A 24,033-nucleotide genomic window follows, 5' to 3' on the forward strand; every position below is an offset into this window, starting at 1 on the left:
AATAATAATAATAACTTTATTTTTGTATACCGCCATACCCAGGGAGTTCTAGGCGGTTCACATTTGTTAGTCAAGTTACAAGTGGTTCATGACAATTGAACAGAGTTGCAAGCAACGAAGTAGTTGAGGTTGGGTAGAGAGGGAAGGAGTAGGTCAAGGAGGGGGAATAAGGGGAATGTAGGTTGGGTGAGTACAGAAGAGGGGGAGTTGTAGGTTTCGGTTCGTTGAGGGGGCGATTAAGGGTCGTTTCCATTGAATAGATGAGTTTTAAGTAATTTTCTAAATCCGAGGTAGGTGGGGGCCTCGAGGACCATTTGGGCTAGCCATGTGTTCAGTTTGGCGGCCTGGAAGGCGAAGGTTTTGTCAAGGAATCTTTTGGAGTGACAGAGTTTTAGTGAGGGGAAGGCGAACAGTTAATTATTATGAATTGGGGATAACGGGATTAATGAGACAGATGCTAACTTTAAAATGGAAGACAAGGGATCAACATGTGGGTTCACTTCAAAGAAGAACTTAGGGGGGAGGGTTATTTGAGTGGGCACACTTGTTGGGCTGAAGGCCCTTTTCTGCCGTCATATTCTATGTTTCTATGAAGTTGTCGCTCTCGTCTAAAATGGCTGAAAAGCTTGTGCTTGGCATAATTCAGCTGTTTATCAGTATTACTAGATGCTCTTTGGCCTGCTATTGGCATGATCACATGTTTTAAGTTGGATCCAAAGCTGATGACTCATTTGAGATGGAAATTCAGGGCTGAAGAGGACTGTTTTAATGACATGTGAGGAGCAAGGTGAGCAAAGCCTGGAAGAGGCCTAGAGGACGTCTTCTGATAACTCGCTTTGCCAGGGTCTCCTGCCCATTTGTTGTTTTCTTCTTTCTTCATGCTAACCATCCATCTCTGTCCTCCCCTTCCATTTCCCTTCCCTGCCCCGGAGGTCTGGCATCTTTCTTTTTTTCATCTCCATCCCCACAGCTGTAGCTATGGACCCCAATATCCCCAGATCCACCAGCTCTCCTTTTCTACCCTTTCATCCAGCATCTCTCCCTCCTTCCCCACCACCCCAGGGTCCACCAACTCTCCCTTTCTCTTCCCAATTACCCTTCTATCCAGTATCTTTATCCCCTCCCCTCCCACACCAACCCTTGTGTCCAACTTCTCTCCCTTTCTGTTCCTTCCCTCCCTAAATTCCATTGTCCACCATCTCTCTCCTTCTCTGTTTTTAGACCCATTATTTCTTCCCCTCCTACCACGCCTCCCAGTCCGGCATATGCACGTCTCTTTGGACCCCCCTTCCTTCCCTCTCTCTGTGTACTTCTACACCAGGGTCTCCCCACACGAAGACTTGCATGTTCCCCCCTCCCCCCCACTTCTTTGTAGCATCCTCCAGCTTCCCCCCTGGCCTTAAGTTCTACACATGTTCCAACAGTAGTTTATAAGTATTTGTTGTTTTTTCCACTCCTGTTCGGAGTGTGTTATACTGTTTTCAGTTGAAGTCTTTCCTAGGTTCTGCTTGGCTATTTGGCAGACTGAGTTGCTTGACAAATTCTAGCCTGATATACAAGTTTGTGCTCAGTCTCCACCTGCTGGTAGTAATGAGGCATAAAAACCCATTCGTAAGGACTATACCAGTCTACAAGCTAACAGAAAGAAAATTAGCAGGTAAGAACCTAATTTCTCCTTATTTCATTAGAAAGAAAATGTGACTAAATATAAATTTAGGAAGGAATGCAACAGTGCATTCTGATGTCACAGAAAAGGCCCAAACAATGAATTGGATTTTTTCCAAAACACAGAAAAACAAATAAGCAGACGAGTTCTAAAATGAAGCAGTTTGATTTAATTTGAAACTGGTTTTATTAATTTTCAATAAAGATATTACAAAACACAAAAAACAATCTAAACACAACTAATGTGCCAAACAGCAGAAGATTCCTCCTCACCTATAATTCCCACCTATATTATGTACAGTAATTTTAAGCGATGACCGCACATCAGTACAAGAAGACAAAGAGAATAATGTTTCCATAAGATTCAAGAGGTACATGGCATTACAACTAATACATGGCAATGCAGGTCACCAAATATAAAAGAGAAGAGAACACCCTCCCCCCCCTTCCCCAACCACATCCAAGCAGAGAGGAAAAAAAAAAGAAAACTCCATGACTAATGTAGTTTGATTTATTAATGTCAGAAATTAGGCATGGCCACGTTTTAACAACAGGCTGCATTAGGGGTAGAAACTACAAATAACAAAGGATCATGATAGAACCAAATCATAAATATTTAAAACCAAATCATAAATAATAATAAATAATCAAACAAATTTATAAATAATACATAAAAAGCACATCAAAATATGCCTTTTAACATACTTATATATAAAGGACTCCCATTTCAAAAATTTCTGATATGTGCATGCATGTGCATGACTTTGCTACTTGTAATAGGCTATCATAAATATAGTGTTCTCAAAAATGTGACCATAAAAACAGAGAAAGGTGGAAATTGATGACATTGTATGAAAGCAGTCAGTCAGAAAACAGTGCGACATGTTTTGCATTGTAATGACATACAACACATACCTGCTGAGTTATAAACAAACATAACACTGCAGACCTTGCAGCATACCCTGAAGAAAGCCACAGCATGATGGCTGAAACGTCAGTTCTTTAGCACTCTCCAGACCAGTAGAGGTTAACTTTACGATTGGGTATATATCTAATCATGACCAGCAGGTGGAGACTGAAAACAAAACTTTGGGACAGTATATCCTAGCCCCTCCTCTCTATTTCCCTCAGTCTTCTTTCAGTCTCCAGCAGGTGTTGAGTGATCTGTACCCATCTCCCTTGGTAGGGCTGTTGGAATTTGTTTAGAGGTTTATTGTCCCTGTTTTTAGCCGGACGGAGCTTGGACGGACTCTGTTTGGGGGTTCGTCCGACCTCGGGGGTGTCAAACCCGGCGGGTCACGAGCGGGGTCCCTCCCCCCACTTCCTCCACCTCCCCATATTTTTTTAGAGGAGCCTCAGCAGTAAGCCTTGCCCCCTAAATCAAGCAAGGCATATTGCTTCGAGAGCCTGTGGAGTCTGTTCTGTAAAAAAAAAAAAAAAAAAAAAAAAAAAAATCCTGAGGTAGTGCTGGTCTGGAGGGTTGTATCCCTTTAAGAAAACTGTATTTTACTGTATTTTTTCAACTAACCGGCACTTTTTTACAGCTAGGTCGCGTATGGAGCAATGAGCACTTCTAAAGGGAAAAAGTGCTCATTGTGCTCCAGACGCGAGGCACTCGCGGCCGGCCTGTGCAAGCGGTGTTCAGGCCGGTGCGGTGGAGGAGCTCCGTCGGCAGCGGCTGCAGGCGCCCAGAGCTCCCCGCCGATGGTGCCTCGCGAGTCGGCAGGGAACGGTGGAGAAGCCCGGTCTTCTCCGTCCGCCCACGGAGGGATTCCCCGAGCCGCCGACGGTCGGGTTTTAGAGGATTCCCTCTCAGCTGATATTTTGACAGCTGATGCCGGCTTGCCTGTTTTAGCGGCTGAGACTATTCAGGTCTCTCAGCCGCTTCAGGCTGTGGAGGGAGCTGTTTTGGCGGGAAAGACGCCATCTTCTCTGTCTGGCCCCTCCATTTTGTCTTCCACCTCAGGTGACCTTCCCCCTGTTTTGTCTAAGCAGGGGCAGGTTTCTGCTGGGTCCCCTGCTGTGGCAGGGAGTCCCTTGGGACCCTCGGGGGGGTTTTTCCCCTGATTTTTTCTTTTCTTTATGCAAAGCCTATTTTCAGGCGGCTGGGGGTCCCGGTTGCGCCCAGGGGGTCTCGGGGGGTGGGGTTTCCTCCGCGCTCCCTGCGGCTTTGCCTCTCTCGTCTGACGTGACGTCCCCTCCGCCGCCTCTCTTGTCCAAGCGTCCGCGGGTGTCGTGGGACGAGGATTTGTGGTCGGAGGAACGTGTCGGTATGGAGGAGGACCTGGACCCTTCTGAGGAATTCCAGGACCCTCTGGAGGGGACGGAAGCTGGCGGCGGGTTGTCGGGTTTCCCGTTCTCCAGTGACGAGGCGTCCGTGGTGCGCCTTTTTCAGAGAGATGAGCTGCCTGACCTTATTCAACAGGTTTCTTCGGCTTTGCGTTTTGAGGACGCGCCGCCGGAGACTCCGCGTGTGGGGGACCCTCTGTTACGAGGGATCCGTTCCGTTTCCCGCTCTTTTCCTATGCATCAGGATATTCGGGATATTATTCTTGAGCAGTGGAAAACGCCGGAGACGCCGTTTCGGCTGGCGCGCAGCATGGCTCGCCTGTATCCCATTCCTGAAGGGGATCGGGCTACGTTAGCTTCGCCAGTCGTGGATGCGGTGGTCTCGGCTATTTCCAAGCGGCATACCGTGCCTGTTGAGGGCGGTTCTGCCTTGCGGGACTCTGAGGAGCGCAAATTGGAGAACATCCTTAAGCAAAATTTTCAAGTCTCTGCTTTTGGGGTCCAGGCGGCTATTTGTGGGGGACTGGTCGCTCGCGCCGTGTTTCGGTGGGCGGAGCGGGTCTTGGATCGAGAGTCTGACGACTGGTCTCTGGTGGATCAGGAGGTAGCAAAGATTGAGATGGCTGCCTCATTCCTCTCGGATGCTCTGTATGACTTGGTGCGGATCTCGGCTAAGTCCATGGCTTTTGGCGTGGCCGCAAGGCGTGTGTTGTGGCTGCGCGCTTGGGCGGCGGATGCTGCGTCCAAAGCTAAGCTTACTAAATTTCCCTTTCGGGGGTCGTTTTTATTTGGAGAGGACTTGGATAAGTTAATTCAGACTCTGTCGGACTCGAAAGTTCCCCGTTTGCCGGAGGACCGTGCCCGCCCGGCGTCTCGGGGGGGTGCGGCCCGGGGGCGTTTGCGGGAATTTCGCAAGTATCGCCCTGGGCGTGGGGCTGCTTCTTTCCAGTCTCCGGGGTTTTCCCGGGGTCGGTTCTTCCAGCGCATGCAGCCCTTTCGGGGGGCCCGTCGGGGGGCAGGGAACCCCTCCGCCGGTTCCCCCGCTTCCCGTCCTGCACAATGACGCCTTGCCGGCGCCCCCCTTGGTTCCGGTGGGGGCCCGGCTGCGCGACTTTTTTCCCAAATGGGCCGAGATCACGTCCGATCAGTGGGTCCTGGAGGTGGTGCGGGACGGTTATGCCCTGGAGTTCGCCCGCTCTCTGCCGGATTTTTTCCTCGCTTCTCCGTGTCAGACTCCGGGGAAGAAGCAGGCTTTTCGCCAGACCCTTCAGCGCTTGCTAGATCTCAGGGCAGTAGTTCCGGTGCCCCCCCCGGAGTGGGGCACGGGCAGGTACTCCATTTACTTTGTGGTGCCCAAGAAGGAGGGGACTTTTCGGCCCATCCTCGATTTGAAAGGGGTCAACAGGGCTCTCAAGGTTCCCTCTTTCCGTATGGAAACGCTGCGGTCGGTCATTCTGGCGGTTCAGCCGGGGGAGTTTCTCACTTCTCTCGATCTGACGGAGGCCTACTTGCATGTTCCTATTCGGACCTCTCATCAGCGTTTCCTGCGCTTTGCGATCTTGGGTCGGCACTATCAGTTCTGTGCGCTTCCCTTTGGGCTGGCCACGGCTCCCCGGACGTTCACCAAGGTGATGGTGGTCGTCGCGGCAGCCTTGCGGTCGGAGGGCATTCTGGTACACCCCTACCTGGACGACTGGTTAATTCGGGCCAAGTCGTTGCAGGAAAGCTACCGGGTTACGGCTCGGGTGGTGGAGTTTCTCCGGTCGCTGGGCTGGGTGGTCAACCTTTCCAAGAGTCGGTTGGTTCCGGCTCAGCGTCTGGAGTACCTCGGGGTGCTGTTCGACACCTCCTTGGGGAAGGTCTTCCTCCCAGAGGCCCGGGTGAGCAAATTGCAGTCTCAGATTCGCCTGCTTTTGGCGTCCCGGTGTCCTCGGGCGCGAGATTTCCTCCAGGTCCTGGGGTCGATGGCGGCGTCCCTGGACGTGGTGAGGTGGGCGCGGGCCCACATGCGTCCTCTTCAGTATGTTCTGCTCCGGAGGTGGTCTCCCCAGAGGCACGGGATGGATGTTCCGGTTCCCCTGCGAGGCTTGGCGCGCTGCAGTCTGCGTTGGTGGCTCCGGACCCCTCACCTAGTTCAGGGGGTGGGTCTGGATCTTCCGCAGTGGACGGTGCTCCTTACGGATGCGAGTCTCCTGGGTTGGGGGGCCCAGTGTCTGGGTCACTCTGCTCAGGGAACCTGGTCCACGGAGGAGGCCTCCTGGTCGATCAACGTGTTGGAGACCAGGGCGGTCCGGCTGGCGCTGTTGGCTTTCCACTCCCTTTTGTTGGGCAAGTCGGTCAGAGTCCTGTCGGACAATGCCACGGCAGTGGCTTATGTCAATCGTCAGGGGGGCACCAAGAGCACTCTGGTGGCGCAGGAGGCGGCTCGGCTCATGGTTTGGGCGGAGTCGCATCTTCTGGACCTCTCGGCCTCTCACATTGCCGGGGTAGAAAACGTTCAGGCGGACTTCCTCAGTCGTCACTTCTTGGATCCGGGAGAGTGGTGTCTCGGCGCCGAGGCGTTTCAGTTGCTAGTGCGTGCTTGGGGGCAGCCCCTGATGGATCTGATGGCTACAAGTGGCAACGCCAAAGTACCCCGCTTCTTCAGTCGTCGCAGGGACGGTCTGGCCGAGGGTCTGGATGCTCTGGTCCAACCGTGGCCAACGGAGGGGCTGTTGTATGTGTTCCCTCCTTGGCCATTAGTAGGCAGAGTACTGCTTCGCATTGTTCGCCATCCGGGGCTGGTGGTCTTGGTGGCTCCGGATTGGCCTCGTCGTCAGTGGTATGCGGATCTGGTGAGGCATCTGGTGGCGGATCCTCTTCCTCTGCCTCTCGAGTGCGATCTTCTGACGCAGGGTCCCATTCCCATGTTCGACCCGTCTCCCTTTTGTCTTACGGCTTGGCTCTTGAAAGGGGCCGCCTGAGTAAGAAGGGATATTCCGACAAGGTGATCTCTACACTTTTGGGGTCCCGGAGGCTTTCTACCTCTCGGGCTTAGGTACGGGTTTGGCGTCTGTTTGAGGAATGGTGCCGAGCGCGGGGAGTGGTCTCCTTTCGCGCTTCTCTGCCTAACATTCTAGAGTTTTTGCAGGATGGCCTGGATAGGGGCCTGGCCTGGTCTTCTCTTCGGGTTCATCTGGCGGCCCTGTCGGCTTTTCGGGGGCTGGTGACAGGTCAGCGTTTGTCAGCCATTCCTGATGTGATTCGCTTTCTTAGGGCGGCCAAGTTGCTCAGGCCTCCCATAAGGCCCTCGATTCCCTCTTGGGATCTCAATCTGGTTCTCTCTGTTCTAGTGCGCCCTCCTTTCGAGCCGTTGGATGGCTGTTCGTTGAAGGACCTTACGCTGAAGTCGGTCTTTTTGGTGGCCATTACTTCCGCTAGACGGGTGTCGGAGCTACAGGCTTTCTCTTGTAGGGCTCCCTTCCTGGAGTTTTCAAAGGAGCGGGTTGTTTTGCGGCCTGTTCCTTCCTTTCTGCCGAAGGTAGTTTCTCCTTTTCATGTCAATCAATCGGTGGTCCTCCCGGTCTTGGGTAGTCGGGAGGGTTCTTCTGAGCAACGACAGCTGCGCAAGTTGGATGTCGGTCGGGTCCTCCATGCTTATGTGCAGCGGACCCGGGATTTTCGGAGCTCCGATCATCTCTTTGTGCTTCTGGCGGGTCCTCGTCGGGGGGCTGGCGCTTCTAAGGCTACTATTGCGCGCTGGATCAAGGAGACGATCGCTTCCGCTTATCTTCTGAGTCAGAAGCCGGTTCCGGAGTTTCTCAAGGCTCATTCCACTAGGGGTCAGGCGGCTTCTTGGGCTGAGTCGTCGCTCGTGCCTCCGGTGGATATTTGTAAGGCTGCGGTTTGGTCCTCCTTGCATTCATTTGTTCGGCATTATCGGGTAGATGTTCAGGCGCGTCGGGACGCGGTGTTCGGTGAGCGTGTTCTGGTATCGGCCCTTCGGGGGTCCCGCCCGTGAGAGGGACTGCTTTGGTACGTCCCAATCGTAAAGTTAACCTCTACTGGTCTGGAGAGTGCTAAAGAAGGAGAAATTAGGTTCTTACCTGCTAATTTACTTTCTTTTAGCTTCTCCAGACCAGTAGAGGTCCCCACCCTGTCTGTTGTTGTTGTTGTTGGGGCTGTTGCGCGGGCAGTTTTTGGTTTTTGCTGCGGGTTCTAGTATTTTTCTAGGGCCGGGGAGAATTGAAGAACAGCGGCTGTGGCTCGGCTGGCTTAGCTGGCGAGCTGTGGGGACCTTCTTCCTTCGGGAATTTCTCCTCTGCATTTTCCAACAGCATTTTTTGGGTATGTTATTGGTTACTCCTTTCGGAGTATTGTTTTTTCTCTCTGTTGTTTCCAGTTCTTGGTTCTGCTTGGCTATTCGGCAGACTGAGGGAAATAGAGAGGAGGGGCTAGGATATACTGTCCCAAAGTTTTGTTTTCAGTCTCCACCTGCTGGTCATGATTAGATATATACCCAATCGTAAAGTTAACCTCTACTGGTCTGGAGAAGCTAAAAGAAAGTAAATTAGCAGGTAAGAACCTAATTTCTCCTTCTACCTGATAAGATGCAGCGAGACCCGAAAATCTGCAACAAGCACGACACCTGTCAGCACTTCTAGTTCACATAGCTTAAAAGTAAAAACATATGGATCTTAATTGTCATATTCTACAAAAGTGAATTCGGCAAAAATAATTTACTTACAAATCAGAGAAACTTCCTTGAAACTGTAGCATACGTGCTCACAAAGAGTAGTCGAGAAACAGACACACTGAAACACCAGGTAGCTAAATACATGTGCTGAGGTCTGAGGTCAAACCAAAATAGCCAATTTGAATATTAAATTAAAACACAGCAAGCAATTAAACCATTTTGCTCCTAAAACAAATTAAAGGATTTTTAAGCAAAATAAGATCAAATACAAAACATTTAAAATAACCAAAAATACAGTGAAAAAGATATATCACTCTTCAGAGTGGTGTACATTTTATAAAATACATAAAAGCACACATGGACTATGGAATGCCATAAAAAAATAAGAGAGAACAAAAGGACTTTCCAAGAACACACCAACTTTCTTACATCACAACTAGAGAATGACACGGTGACAAAATTCATCACCGTTCCCGTCCCCACGGATAACTGCGGGAAACCATCTTCATGTCATTCTTTAAGAGAGAGGGAAGAATCAGAGTATGAATGGCCACAACCACTGACCCTCAAGCTTTGCTTTGAAGAATGCTGGTGTAGAAGGACGGAGGTTGAAATAGACACTAGAAAATGACATGGGATTATTTCTAAACTAAACTAAACCTTAGGTTTTTATACCGCGCCATCTCCATGGTCGTGGAGCTCGGCACGGTTTACAAGGAATGTAATGAGAAAGGAACTCCAGGGAAAGGGTTAGATGAAGATCGGAGGGAAGAAGAATGTAAGAGAGCTAGAGAGTCAGAGAGGAGGGAGAGTTAGATTTTAGAGAAAAGCCAGGTTTTAAGATGTTTGCGGAAGGGTTGGAGAGCACTCAGGTTCCGAAGGGGGGAGGTGAGGTTATTCCAGAGCTCTGTGAATCTGAAGAGGAGGGAAGACCCCAGTTTTCCTGGGTGGGAAATGTCTTTTAGTGAGGGGAAGGATAGTTTCGATTTTTGGGTAGGTCTGGAGGTACTACGATTCGAGGAATTCCAGGAGAGTGGAATTAATGGGGGAAGGATGCCGTGGAGGATCTTGAAAGTTAGGCTGATGCATTTGAAGTGGACTCTGGAAGTTATCTGAAGCCAGTGAAGCTTGGAAAGTAGTGGTGAGACGTGATCGAATTTACTTTTAGCAAAGATAAGCTTGGCTGCGGCATTTTGGATCCGTTGGAGTCTGTGGAGGTTTTTCTTCGTTAGGCATATGAAGATGGAATTGCAATAGTCCAGTCTGGAGAGGATGATGGATTGGTTATCCGCGGGGACGGGAACAGTGATGAATTTTGTCATCGTGTCATTCTCTAATCACAACTACACAATACTTTTAATAACAAAATTATTTTAAATAACTGTTTCAAATAAAACTAAGGGCTCCTTTTACTAAGGTGCGCTAGCGTTTTTAGCGCACGCAGGAAATTACCATGCGCTACGCTTCTAGAACTAACGCCAGCTCAATGCTGGCGTTAAGGTCTAGCGTACGCGGCGATGTAGCACGCGTTAAAGCCCTAGCGCACCTTAGTAAAAGGAGCCCTAAGACTAATTTTGAATGAAAAGTCGCCCTCTGGCTGATTCCCCAAATGTTCTTTGATAAAATAAGATATTAATTCCAACTTTCAAAGAAGGTTCCACTTGTAGCTTAATTTGGCAGCTAATTCCATAAAACCGGAGATGTAAAGAAAAAGCCAATAAAATCAGAGATTTCCCAAGAAGGAAAAAGTCCTCTCCCTTATAGTTAAACGACCCAGTTTCCCAATCTCATAAGGTCCTCTTGCAAATTTTCATAATCCTCTTGTGATTTAACAACTGTAAATAACTTTGTGTTGTCGGCAGATTTAGTCACCTCATTCGTAATTTCCCATTTCCAGATCATTTATAAAAATGTTAAAAAGTAGTGATCCCTACACAGAACTCTGAAGAACCTCACTCTTTACCTTCTCCATAGAGAATATTGACCATTCAACCCTACTCTCTGTTTTCTATCTTTTAAACGTTTCTTTATCCACAGTAGGACGCTGCCTCTTATCCTATGGCATTCTAATTTCTTCAGCACTTTATCAAATGACATGCTGATCTGCAATTTGGGATCCTGCACGTATCTTTCCTCCTTCCTCAGAGGTTTTGCTAATGTTTTCCTTCACCACCTCCTCAGTCTTAGTTTTTGGCTGCCTTCTCTTGTGTATCTTCCAACACTTCTCACTTTGGGAGGTCAGTATCAGTAGAGTGGGATGGCTGTGAGACAATGTGGACCTAAGAGCAAGACACTCGTTTCCCGCTCCTGCTCAATAAATTTTAATAAATAATAGTGGTGTGTTGAACTCTGTCCTCTAGGTTGGGTCACAGTTGTCCATTCTGTTTTACATAGGTTCTTGGAAGTTTCAAAGAAAATTGAGGGTGGTTCAGAATACTGCTGTCCGCCTTATTTTTGGTTTAAAAAAATGGAAGCATGTTACCCCCTTTTATCAAAAGCTCCACTAGTTGCCACTGGAATCCAGAGTTTTGTTTAAGTTCTCATGTATCTGCTATAAAACAGTATTTTGAAAATCTCAGCACTTAATTATCTTGGATGGAGACTATTGCATAATTCAGTCCGTTCATGCAAGAAATTATCTTACAAGTCTGCCTGACTCCATTTTAAAATCCTTTGTTCAAAATTTTATGATTATCATAGATCCTCAGAGGGCCACCACGCACTCAAATGTGTTTCATAGTGCGGGGCTTTATGCACCCTTTCGTCACTGGACCTGTATTTTACGTTGAGTGTAACCTATGTTTTATTATTATGACTAAAGTATAGGTATACTAAAAGTACTTAGCTTTTTGGTAGACGCTAGTCGGGAGGGTAGAAACATAAGTATCCAACATGTTTCGCCCGTCTGTCTCACAGGGCTTTATCAAGGCCCCCTCTCCCGTTCAGTAACCACATTCACCAATGCACGAAAGGGTGCATAAAGCCCCGCACTATGAAACACATTTGAGTGCGTGGTGGCCCTCTGAGGATCTATGATAATCATAAAATTTTGAACAAAGGATTTTAAAATGGAGTCAGGCAGACTTGTAAGATAATTTCTTGCATGAACGGACTGAATAAAACAGTATTTGGCATGCTACCAGGTTATCTTATCCCTCATTTTACTCTGAGTTATACTAACAAGAGCTCTCAAAGAGTACACTTGTTTGCATATCCCTCAATAAAATCCTGTCACTATAAAAGGTACCTTGAGAGAACCTTTTCTTTACAGGCGGCCAAACTGAATTTATGGCTTGCTAAAATTGTGTTAGAAGCCTCCTCTTATCTTCATTTTAGAAAACAGATAAAAACTCAATTATTCACTAGGCTGGGTTCTTAATGTATCTTATTACCGTATTTGCCGGCGTATAAGACGACTGGGCGTATAAGACGACCCCCCAACTTTTAGTTAAAATATAGAGTTTTGTTATATACTCGCCGTATAAGACTACCCCTTCTTCCGCACACCTTCTCTACCGCCCCGGGTGCAGCACAGCCGGCCAGGTCCCCTTACTTTTGTGGCACTTCCCCGACCGACTGATAACAGCCCGGGTCCGACAAACCTCCCTGCCCTTAACCGCGAATCTAAATTACCTTCTTACAGCTGCTGTAAGAAGGTAATTTAGATTCGCGGCTACAGGGCAGGGAGGATTGTCGGACCCGGGCTGTTATCGGTCGGTCGGGGAAGTGCCACAAAAGTAAGGGGACCTGGCCGGCTGTGCTGCACCCGGGGCGGGGCGGGGCGGCCGCCCCTCTCCCTTGGTAGCCACTCGAACCGCGAGGCTACTCTTCTTCTCCCTACCTTCTCTGCTTGCAGCACAGAGCCGAACGGAAGTCTTCCCGACGTCAGCGCTGACGTCGGAGGGAGGGAGGGCTTTGTTTAAGCTTTGTTTAAGCCCTCCCTCCCCTCCGACGTCAGCGCTGACGTCGGGAAGACTTCCGTTCGGCTCTGTGCTGCAAGCAGAGAAGGTAGGGAGAAGAAGAGCCGCGTACATCCAGAAGACTGAGCATCCAGCCCCGCAGGTGCCCCGCGACCCTCGGAGGCGTCCCCATGGGATCCCCGCGACCCTAGGGGGCGTCCCCACGGGAACCCCGCGACCCTAGGGGCGTCCCCGTGCAGCTCTCTAAACAGTACCCGGCGTATAAGACGACCCCCGACTTTGGGGAGGATTTTAAGGTACTGAAAAGTCGTCTTATACGCCGGCAAATACGGTATTTAACTTAACATCTTTTATTCCATTTTAAAATTGTCTGTATTTATCTCACATTGTAAGTATTTTTTCCTATATCGTATGCATTTAACTTGCTGAATCTCAAATGATTTGTATTGTATGTACCATGCTTAATTGCTATGAACTGCCTAGAACTCTCGGGTATGGCGGTATATAAAAATAAATTATTATTATCTATATCCAGTGTTCTGAACTGAAGACAAAACGGAGTCTGTGATAATGCAGCAATAATTAAACAGGCAGAGTAAATATTCTGTATTTCTAGGCATGCTAAATTATTTTGTATATTCCTTCACCATCACATTTTCACTAGGGAGCGCAGTTCAGATATGCATAAGAGATCGGTGGCAACCTGGGAATATACAGAGACAGTGGGGGACAAAATAATCTCTCTACAATTTTTTTTTTCACTTGTTTTATTTTAAACTTTGCACAGAATCCTATCTTGAGGTTCCAAATTTTTCTTTTTCTTTTTTCTAAGGTATAAAACAGCTGCTGCAGAAGCTTCTGGTTCAACTAATGGGACAAGTTGCAGATGTGGAACTAGATTCTGATGAAGAGAAGCAGGTTCAAGTTTCCCAAAGAAGGAAGCGGTGTCCTATGGCTTCTCTGTGTGGCTGGTACCATAGCATTACAAAGGTGCATTAATAATACTACACATCCTCTTTATGGCACCTTATTTCCAGAATTGAATAGCTGGCTCTTACTTTATTGCCATGGTAGACCAAAGTCTCCAGTCATGATACATGGGCTTGTCTTGCATCTGAGAAGCTGAAAGCTATTCCGTCGGTAGTTTCACCACCAGCAGGATCTCCTAAGGTGGACAGGTTTCAGTGTAGATGTCAGACTTAACGATGTACCACCCAATTGGGCAGCAGTAGTTGGACAGTGTTGGAGACGGAGGATCTACTTCTGTATTCTTCCACGAAAACTTGGATGACTATCATCAAGTCGCTAGGACTCGGAATGCAAGTCAGTGGCACCTATCAGACCAAAGTACTGCCCCCAAATGTCTAGTTTTAACCACTGGAAGTCTAGCAGATAATATAGGGAATTCCTTTTCACCAGTGACAACACAGGTGGTGAGGATTTTGTTAAAGAAGTTTGCAAAAGGAACTTGTGTTTGGATCCTTGTCCTGCTATTTTTCTGAAAGAAATGCCGGTAACTTCTGTAATTGGGTAACGAAGTTTGTGAATCAATCATTGTCTGAAGGTGACTACCCAATAGAAATGGGTAGGATAGTTCTTACACTTTTGTTGAAAGACTAATTTGGACATCACAGATTAGCAACAGGTCAAAATTAACACAATGAGGGACATTTTCGATAGGACGTCTAAGTCTGAGTTTGGACATTTAGGGAAAGACGTCCAGAAATTCAGTAGAGAAAATGTCCATTCTCAAAACAGTAAGACTAAACTAAACCTTAAGTTTGTATACCGCATCATCTCCATAAAGATAGAGCTCGGCACGGTTTACAGGTAAATTCAATGAGGGAAGGACATAATAAGAAATTAGAGGTAATGAAGAGAATAGCTAGCTTTTCATTTTAAATAGATAGCTTTACGTTTTGGAGAAAAGCCAGGTTTTCAGATGCTTTCGGAATAATTGGAATGAGCCTAAGTTCTGTAGCGGGGCAGGGAGGTTATTCCAAAGCTCAGTGAATTTGAAGAAAAGGGATTTCCCTAATTTACCTGCATACATGACGCCTTTTAACGAGGGGAAAGATAGTTTGAGTATGTGGGCGGATCTGGTAGTGCCAGGTCTTGAAGAAGACATCTATCTTTTTTTTAATGACTTATGTAAACGTTTTGGTCTTTAATACGTCTATCTTTTTTGGCCATTCTCGAATTTAAATACGTGAAAAACGCACAAAAGAAACTTTCAGGCCTCAAAGCAGCCAATATTCTTAGCATAGTGAAGAGGCAGACGGAACTGCAATCAATAAATGCGTGGATGAGGAGATGGTGCGAGGAAGAGGGGTTCCACTTCGTGAGGAACTGGACAATGTTTTGGGGCAAGAACAAGCTCTTCAGGAGAGATGGACTACACCTGAGTACGGCGGGAACAAGACTTCTAGCAAACAACATCAGAAGAGGAATAGAGCAGGCTTTAAACTAAGAAGAAGGGGAAAGCCGACAGTCGACCAAGTGTCGATGATTCAGAAAAAGGTATCCCGAGAAGATACTGAGAGGGAAAAATGCAGGGAAGACACAACCAGCAAAAACCAAGAGTTGACAGATCAAGAGGATGGTAAGGAGAACGTAGCGCAGGAAATGAAAATGAAGACAAAAAAATATCAGGACTTAAAATGCATGTATACTAATGCAAGGATCACTTTAATGTGGAGAGATATAAATTATAACTCTGTGATACTCTAAATAGCCAAATATCTTCTGTAATCACAGCTCTAAGTGATAATAATGCTATTTAAATTGTGAAAACCTCAGACCTTGAACCCGTGACTAGTGATAACACCAAACTGGGGTTCATTGGGGGACCATCATCGTTTTCACTGTCCCCTATACCATCCAAAAGTCAATGTATATATGACAAATAAATAGAAAAATTAAAGTAAAACTTTTAAACAAAAACTTATCTGAACTGGATGGTATCCTCTCGTTAATGATCCTCAGCGGTGAATAAATTAACTGGTGCATATGGTGAGTTAAAAACGACCACTCATTACTCCTCCATAATGTTGTCCCTGTCCCCCCAGGCAAGGAGCCTAAGGAACAAAATGGGAGAATTAGAAGTCATGGCCAAAAAAGAGAACCTAGACATCATTGGGGTCTCTGAAACATGGTGGAATGAAAAAAACAAATGGGATATAGTACTGCCGGGGTACAAACTCTATCGTGAAGACAGGTCAGGTCAAAAAGGAGGAGGAATAGCCCTATACATAAAGGATAACATACACTCGACCAGAGTAGATACAGTGGCGACGACCGACAAATTGGAATCACTATGGGTTAAAATACCAGGAAGAAATGGGCTCGAGATAAAGATGGGCCTGTACTATCATCCACCTGGGCATTCCGAAGCAACCGATGAAGATATGAAAGCCGAGATAAGGCGAGAATGCAAAAGTGGTAACACGATTGTTATGGGAGACTTCAACTATCCCGGGATAGACTGGAGTCTTGGAAACTCAAAATGTGCTAGGGAGACCAGATTCCTGGACTGTTTCATGGAACAGCTTGTCAGAGAACCAACGAGAGGGAATGCCACTCTGGACCTAATCCTTAATGGGCTAAGAGGACCTGCAAAGGAAGTGAAGGTAGTGGGACCGTTGGGAAACAGCGATCACAATATGATCAAGTTCAAGGTTGAAGTAGGAATATCGAAGGGGAAGAGAACCACAGCGATGACTTTGAACTTCAAGAAAGGAAACTACGAGGCGATGAAAGTAATGGTAAGAAAGAAACTTAGGAACAGCTCAAAGAAATCACAGACTGTAGAGCAAGCCTGGTAATTATTCAAGGACATGGTGAGTGAGGCGCAAAACCTGTATATCCCCAGATTTAGAAAAGGATGCAAAAAGAACCGAACAAAAGACCCGGCATGGATAACTAAAGAAGTGAAGAAAGCAATAAGAGACAAGAAATATTCATTCCGGATATGGAAAAAGGACAAAACTGGGGAGAACTGGAAAGAGCACAGGAAGCATCAAAAAGAATGTCACCTCGTAGTCAGAAGAGCAAAAAGAGAATATGAAGAGAAGCTAGCCAGGGAAGCGCGAGATTTCAAACCGTTCTTCATATATGTTAAAGGGAAGCAGACGGCAAGGGAGGAGTTGGGACCGCTGGATGATGGAGATAGGAAACATAGAAAAATGACAGCAGATAAGGGCCATAGCCCATCAAGTCTGCCCACTTCACAGACCCACCCCCCTGAGTCTGCTCTCCTGGAGATCCCTCTCCTAATGACCCATCCTTAACTCCACCCTCTTAAGGATCCCACATGGGCATCACATTTACCCTTAAAATCTGGCATGCTGTTGGCCTCGATTACCTGTATTGGAAGCTTGTTCCAATGATCAACCACTCTTTTGGTGAAGAAATACTTTCTGGTGTCCCCATGAAATTTCCCGCCCCTGAGTTTAAGCGGATGCCCTCTTGTGGCTGAGGGTCCCTGGAGGAGGAAAATATCTTCTTCCACCTCGATACGTCCGGAGATGTATTTAAATGTCTCAATCATGTCTCCCCTCTCCCTACGTTCCTCGAGAGGAAAGGAGTGGTGAAGGAAGAAAAAGAAGTGGCAGATAGACTAAACATGTTCTTTTCATCAGTATTTACAAAAGAGGATACATCCAAAGTGCCGGAACCTGAAAAAATATTCACAGGAGATCAAGCAGAAAAATTAACATCAATGGAGGTAAGCCTCGAGGACGTACATAAGCAGATAGATAGATTAAAAAGTAACAAATCTCCGGGCCCGGACGGAATCCAACCTAGGGTTTTGAAGGAACTAAAGGAGGAAATAGTAGAACTACTAAAGTGGGTTTGTAACCTATCTCTGAAAACAGGCGTGATCCCGGAGGATTGGAGTATAGCTAATGTTACGCCCATCTTTAAAAAAGGATCGAGAGGTGACCTGGAAAACTACAGACCGGTAAGTCTGACCTCGGTTCCGGGAAAAATGGCGGAAGCACTGATAACATCTAGATAGAAACAAACTGATGAAAACAAGCCAGCATGGCTTCTGCAAGGGAAGATCGTGCCTAACGAACTTATTGTACTTCTTCGAAGGAATTAACAAACAAATGGACAAAGGGGACCCCCATAGACATCGTATACTTGGATTTCCAAAAGGCCTTTGACAAGGTACCCCATGAACACCTACTACAGAAACTGAAGAACCATGGGGTGGAAGGAGACGTTCATAGATGGATCAAAAACTGGTTGGCAGGTAGGAAGCAAAGGGTAGGAGTGAGGGGCCACTACTCTGACTGGAGGAGAGTCACGAGTTGTGTTCCGCAGGGGTCGGTACTGGGACAGCTGCTGTTCAATATATTTATAAACAATCTAGAAACAGGGACGAAGTGCGAAGTTATAAAATTTGCAGATGACACCAAACTATTTAGTGGAGTTGGAACTAAAGGGAACTGTGAGGATTTACAAAGGGACCTGAACAAACTAGAAGAGTGGGCGACGAGATGGCAGATGAAGTTTAATGTAGAGAAATGTAAAGTCTTGCATGTAGGGAAAAGAAACCCGAAGTACAGGAATACGATGGGAGGGCTGGTAATGGGTGAAAGTACTCAAGAAAAGGAGTTGGGCGTAATAGTGGACAAGACAATGAAGCCGTCGGCACAGTGCACAGCGGCCTCTAAGAAGGCGAATAGAATGCTAGGTATTATTAAGAAAGGTATTACAACCAGAATGAAAGAGGTCATTCTGCCGTTGTATCGGACGATGGTACGCCCGCATCTGGAGTACTGCATCCAATATTGATCGCCGTACCTTAAGAAGGATATGGCGATACTCAAGAGGGTTCAGAAAAGAGCAACGCGATTGATAAGAGGTATGGAAAACCTTTCATATGCTGAAAGATTAGAGAAACTGGAGCTCTTTTCCCTGGAAAAGCGGAGACTCAGAGGGGACATGATAGAGACTTACAAGATCATGAAGGGCATAGAGAAAGTGGAGAGGGATAGATTTTTCAAACTTTCAGAAACTATAAGAACGAGAGGGCATTCGGAAAAATTAAGAGGGGACAGATTCAGAACCAATGCTAGGAAGTTCTTCTTCACCCAAAGGGTGGTGGATGCCTGGAATGCGCTTCCAGAAGGTGTAATAGGACAGGGTATGGTATCAGGGTTCAAGAAGGGATTGGATGAATTCCTGAAGAAAAAAAGGGATAGAAGGGTATAGATGGATAAAAGAAAAAAGGGATAGAAGGGTATAGATAGAGATCATTATCGAGGTCCTGGACCTGATGGGCCGCCGCGTGAGGGGACTGCTGGGCAGGATGGACCCCTGATCTGACCCAGCAGAGGCACTGCTTATGTTCTTAGTGTTTACAGAGAACTGAGCACAGCAGAGGGGACACACTAGTGGGTACAGCAATGACTGTCGCATTTCAAAGTTCCAGGCACATGTCACTATAAGCTGATTACATTGTATGGTGATGAGCCCTCTAAAACCCATCCAAAACGTACTGTTACGTACCTGTACACCACAACAATAGCCCTTATGCCTTCAGGTGTCATCTTAATGTAGGTACAATAGGTTTTGGAGTGCTCATCATACAATATAAGCAAGATACATAAGAGAAGTACACACCTGAAGTTCGTTTCCCCATCTGCTAGAGGATGTAAATTTTAAGAGACACCATTAACAACTTCTATCGTATCAAGCAGCCTTATGGGGCAAAGACCTGGAAAAACTAATTATACACGCAAATAACTATGGTGAATTTAGGAAACACCTAAAAACATACCTGTTCTTGAATTACCTAGGTAACGAATCTGTATAATTGCTCCTATCACAATCTCTCCCCTAAATCTGATCCCGTAAACTGTTAGCCACTAATTTCTAACTAAGTATGTTCCATTCAATTTGTAGCATCTTTCTAATCATTGTAAACCGCATAGAACTTCACAGTCCTGCGGTATATAAACTGTTATTATTATTATTATCTGTACCTGGAACTTTTAATGTGAAATCCACTGCAGTAACCCATGAGAGTGCCCCTTTAGGCTCAGATGTCTGTGTTAACATCTGAAGCTGCTTGGGCTGAGAACTTTTCAGCAACCCCTCCTAATAAATGTACTGTTGTTGGTTTTGTTTTTTACATCTTTGGGTTGTGGGAAGGGCACCTTTCTAGCATTTAGATGCTTTTAAAACAGGTCTAGCTCCAAACATCTAAAAAAAAAAGCCCAGGATCTTTTTGTTAAAGGTTTGATTATGCCTGACGAGTGTCCAAGTCCTAAGCCTGCCCAAAACAAGCCTCTAACATGCCCTCTTAAGATTTGGACACACTGGAGACAAAACAACCAGAAAGGTGTCTAAAAAGTCTGTTTTAAGAATGCTCACTTGGATGTATTGACTAGTAAGATGTCCAAGTGCAGGTTTATGCTGTCTTTTGGACATGTTTCTTTTTTGAAAATGAGTCCCAATATGCCTACACTAATGAAAATTCAGCCAAATAAGAATAATGAAAAATAATATTCAGCCGAATATGAATAATGGACATTGATCTTTAACATAGCAAATAATAAAAGAAGCAGTGTGAAATCAGAGAGCGTGTTTGTTTCAGTATGATTTAGTACATTAGAGCCCAATGGCTCTTTGGCCGAATGTGAATAATATATTCAGGGCCAAATCTACTACTACTACTTATCATTTCTATAGTGTTGCTAGATGTACGCAGTGCTGTACATTAAAATATCAAATTCAATATGAATATTCCGTATAGCTCTAATGAAACTATTTGAAGCATTAGTAATGACACAATTACAAGAATTTTTAATTGAATATAATCAAAGAAAATTGTGTTTTAGAGCTATGTTCAGCACAGTTTTGACTGTAATGTTAACTAAATTAAGTATATTAATAGATAAGGGAATACAAACATTGGTTGTGTAATTAAACTTGTCTTCAGCATTTGATTTAGTGGAACATGGAATATTACTGGATCCCCACTGAGTGAGATAAGAATTGTAGGAGAGATGTTAAATTGGTTTACAGGATTTCTGGAGAATAGAAGGCTTTAGGTAATTTGGAGAAACCAATGATCACAAGATCAGACTAATCAAAAAGAGTCTCCAAAAGCTCCTTGTTCTGTTTAGTCTCTATCTGAGTAGTTTGTTTTATTCCAGGACAGACAGGCAGTGTATTCTCATGTATGGGTGATGTCATCCACGGAGTCTGGTACCGCACATGAACCAGTGTCTTCATGCCCGATGTGCTTTCTGTTGTAGGGCTCTGTTTTTGGAGCTTTCTAGGGAGCAGGTTGTCTTGAGGCCTGTTCCTTCCTTTCTGCCAAAGGTAGTTTCTCCTTTTCAAGTCAATCAGGGTAACCAGCCAGGTGGATAAAGGGGAATCCATAGATATCATTTACCTTGACTTCCAAAAAGCCTTCGACAAGGTGCCACACGAAAGACTACTAAGGAAGCTATGGAACCATGGGGTGCAAGGGGAGGTCCACCGATGGATCAAAAACTGGCTGGCGGACAGGAAACAGAGGGTTGGAGTAAAGGGACATTACTCAGACTGGCAATGGGTCACGAGCGGAGTTCCACAGGGGTCGGTGCTGGGACTGCTCCTATTCAATATATTCATTAACGACCTGGAAGCAGGAACAAAATGTGAGGTTATTAAATTTGTGGATGACACCAAACTATATCGCAAGGTCAATAACATGGAGGACTGCGAAGATCTCCAAAAAGATCTGACAACACTGGAAAAATGGGCCAAAAAGTGGCAAATGAGTTTCAACATAGGGAAATGCATATAGGGAAAAAAACCCCGATGTTCACTTACAAAATGGGGGGATCAGCGCTAGGGGTGAGCGACCTTGAAAGAGACCTGGGAGTGATGGTAGACACAACATTAAAGTCGTCGGCGCAGTGTGCCACGGCCTCAAGGAAAGCAAACAGAATGTTGGGTATCTTTAAGAAGGGTATCACGACCAGGACAAAGGAAGTCATCCTGCCACTGTATCGTGCTATGGTGCGCCCGCACCTGGAGTACTGTGTTCAATTCTGGTCGCCGTACCTCAAGAAGGACATGGAGGTACTTGAGAGGGTCCAGAGAAGAGCAACTAAGCTAATAAAGGGCATGGAGGACCTCTCATATACTGACAGACTGAAAAAGCTAGGGCTTTTCTCCCTGGAAAAGCGGAGACTTAGAGGAGACATGATAGAAACCTTCAAGATCATGAAGGGCATAGAAAAAATAGACAGGGACAGATTTTTCAAATTAAGGGGATCAATAAGTACAAGGGGGCACTCAGAGAAATTGAAAGGGGAGAGGTTTAGAACAAACGCCAGGAAGTTCTTTTTCACACAGAGGGTGGTGGATACATGGAACGTGCTACCAGAGGATGTGATAAACAGGAGCACGCTACAGGGGTTCAAAGAAGCTTTGGATAGGTACTTGGAAGACAAAGGGATTGAGGGGTACAGATAAGAGTAAAGGTAGATTATAGGGATGGGATTAGAGGTAAATTACAAAATTAATCAGGGACCACTGTTCAGGCACTAGGCCTGATGGGCCGTCGCGGGAGCGGACCGCTGAGCAAGATGGACCTCTGGTCTGACTCAGCGGGGGCAACTTAAGAACATAAGAATGTTCTTATGTTCTTAAGCCACTGCTTGCCCTGGGATTGATAACATGGAATGTTGTTACTATGTGGGCTTCCGCCAGGTATTGTGACCTAGATTGGCTACTGTTTGAAACCGGTTGCTGGGCTAGATGGACTATTGGTCTGATCCAGTATGGCTATTCTTGTATTCACATAGGCAGATATGTGGTACATATTTTTTAAAAAGGTAATATTTGCACCTTTATGCTTCTGTAAAAGTATCCCAGAGAAAGTAGGAGCGCCCATTTATACCTGCTATGAGGCAGGTGGGTATGTTTGTGTCAGTAAGAGTAGGCACATACACGCGCACATTTTACAAATATGTGCATGAGCGCCATTCCCATGTCCAGAAGAGCTTAGGCATATATCGCTTAAAAGTAGGTGCTTATATTTCTGTGCACCTACTGTTTCATCTACCCTCTGAGCAATATTATAAGAGCCTACTTGAAAGCTTGAACATGCTCAGGCTCCTTATAAAATTTCCCCTTTATAGTCAATAATATTTGTAAGTGGGGTACTCCAGTGAAGAAATACAATAGAAAAATAAATAAAATGTTTACTAGTAGACAGATGGCTGATTGGTGATATAGAAACATCTAGAGATGGGATGCTGAGAACTCGGTATGGGGGTGGGGGGTTAAAGAGAAAGTTTCTAAGCAGACTTTTGCTCAAGATAGTAAGAATTATATTCATTCTTTTATTCTATATTTTCTGTTTTATATTTGAAGACAAATCTGACTCGGAGCAAGAAACGTACTTCCTCCTCTTTTCAGCACTTGCTGTTTCCTCCTGTTGTGGTGATCTTGAAGGACATGGAATGTTTCACACCTAAAGTCTTGCAAGACTTCATTACTATTAGCAGGTAATTGGCTAAGCAGTTTTCTTCAATGCAAGGCCCATGAACCAATGGCGGCCCACAGAGACCTTTTGGGCGATCCACGCACCTGTCTGGGGTTCCATAACCCACTGCCCAGGCAGGATCCAGTAGTTGTTTCATGCTTCTCTTTCCCAGCAGCCACTCTGTCACTCTTCGGGCCGCTGGCAGCGTGAGTGAAGTAAACACACTGCCATTGGTGGCCCGGAAGCTTTCCCTCTGCTACTTCTTTCTGTCCTCACATAAGCGGTAAGCTGTAGCAGAGGAAAATCTTCTGAGCCGCACTGCTGGCAGCTCAAAGAGTGGAGAAGCAGCTGACAGAAAGGAGAAGGGCGAACACGTACCAGATCCCAAGTGGGGGAGCATTATTAGAGAGATGCTGATCCGCAGGGATGAGGAGGAAAAAAAGATATGCCAGACCTCCGGGGGAGGGAATGGAAAGGGAGGACAGTAATGCTAGACCACAGTAGAGAGGAGGAGGGAAGGAAAGAACATAAGAATAGCCTTACTGGGTCAGACCAATGGTCCATCAAGCCCAGTAGCCCATTCTCACGTTGGCCAATCCAGGTCACTAGTACCTGGCCAAAACCCAAAGAGTAGCAATTTTCCATGCTACTGATACAGAGCAAGCAGTGGCTTCCCCCATGTCTTTCTCAATAACAGACTATGGACTTTTCTTCCAGGAACTTGGCCAAACCTTTCTTAAAACCAGCTACGCTATCCGCTCTTACCACATCCTCTGGCAACGCATTCCAGAGCTTAACTATTCTCTGAGTGAAAAAAATTTCCTCCTATTGGTTTTTAAAAGTATTTCCCTATAACTTCATCGAGTGTCCCCTAGTCTTTGTAATTTTTGATGGAGTGAAAAATCAATCCACTTGTACCCGTTCTACTCCACTCAGGAGAGGAAAGAGATACCAGACCTCAGGAAGGGGGGAGGGGGAAAGGG

The 24,033-nt window shown here is 46.0% G+C and overlaps 1 protein-coding gene across 2 annotated transcripts in view; it reads left to right on the plus strand.

The window, feature by feature from the left end:
- The window catches only part of ORC3 (origin recognition complex subunit 3), a 172,328-nt gene that overhangs the window by 42,032 nt on the left and 106,263 nt on the right, over positions 1–24,033 (plus strand). For both annotated transcript variants that reach the window (XM_033939886.1, XM_033939887.1), the window contains exons 6-7: positions 13,382–13,539; positions 22,939–23,072. In XM_033939886.1, coding sequence (XP_033795777.1) covers positions 13,382–13,539; positions 22,939–23,072 — 292 coding nt within the window. The remainder of the gene's footprint in view (positions 1–13,381; positions 13,540–22,938; positions 23,073–24,033) is intronic.

This window comes from Geotrypetes seraphini, chromosome 3 (assembly GCF_902459505.1).
Source record: "Geotrypetes seraphini chromosome 3, aGeoSer1.1, whole genome shotgun sequence".
In the NCBI taxonomy this organism is placed as follows: domain Eukaryota; kingdom Metazoa; phylum Chordata; class Amphibia; order Gymnophiona; family Dermophiidae; genus Geotrypetes; species Geotrypetes seraphini.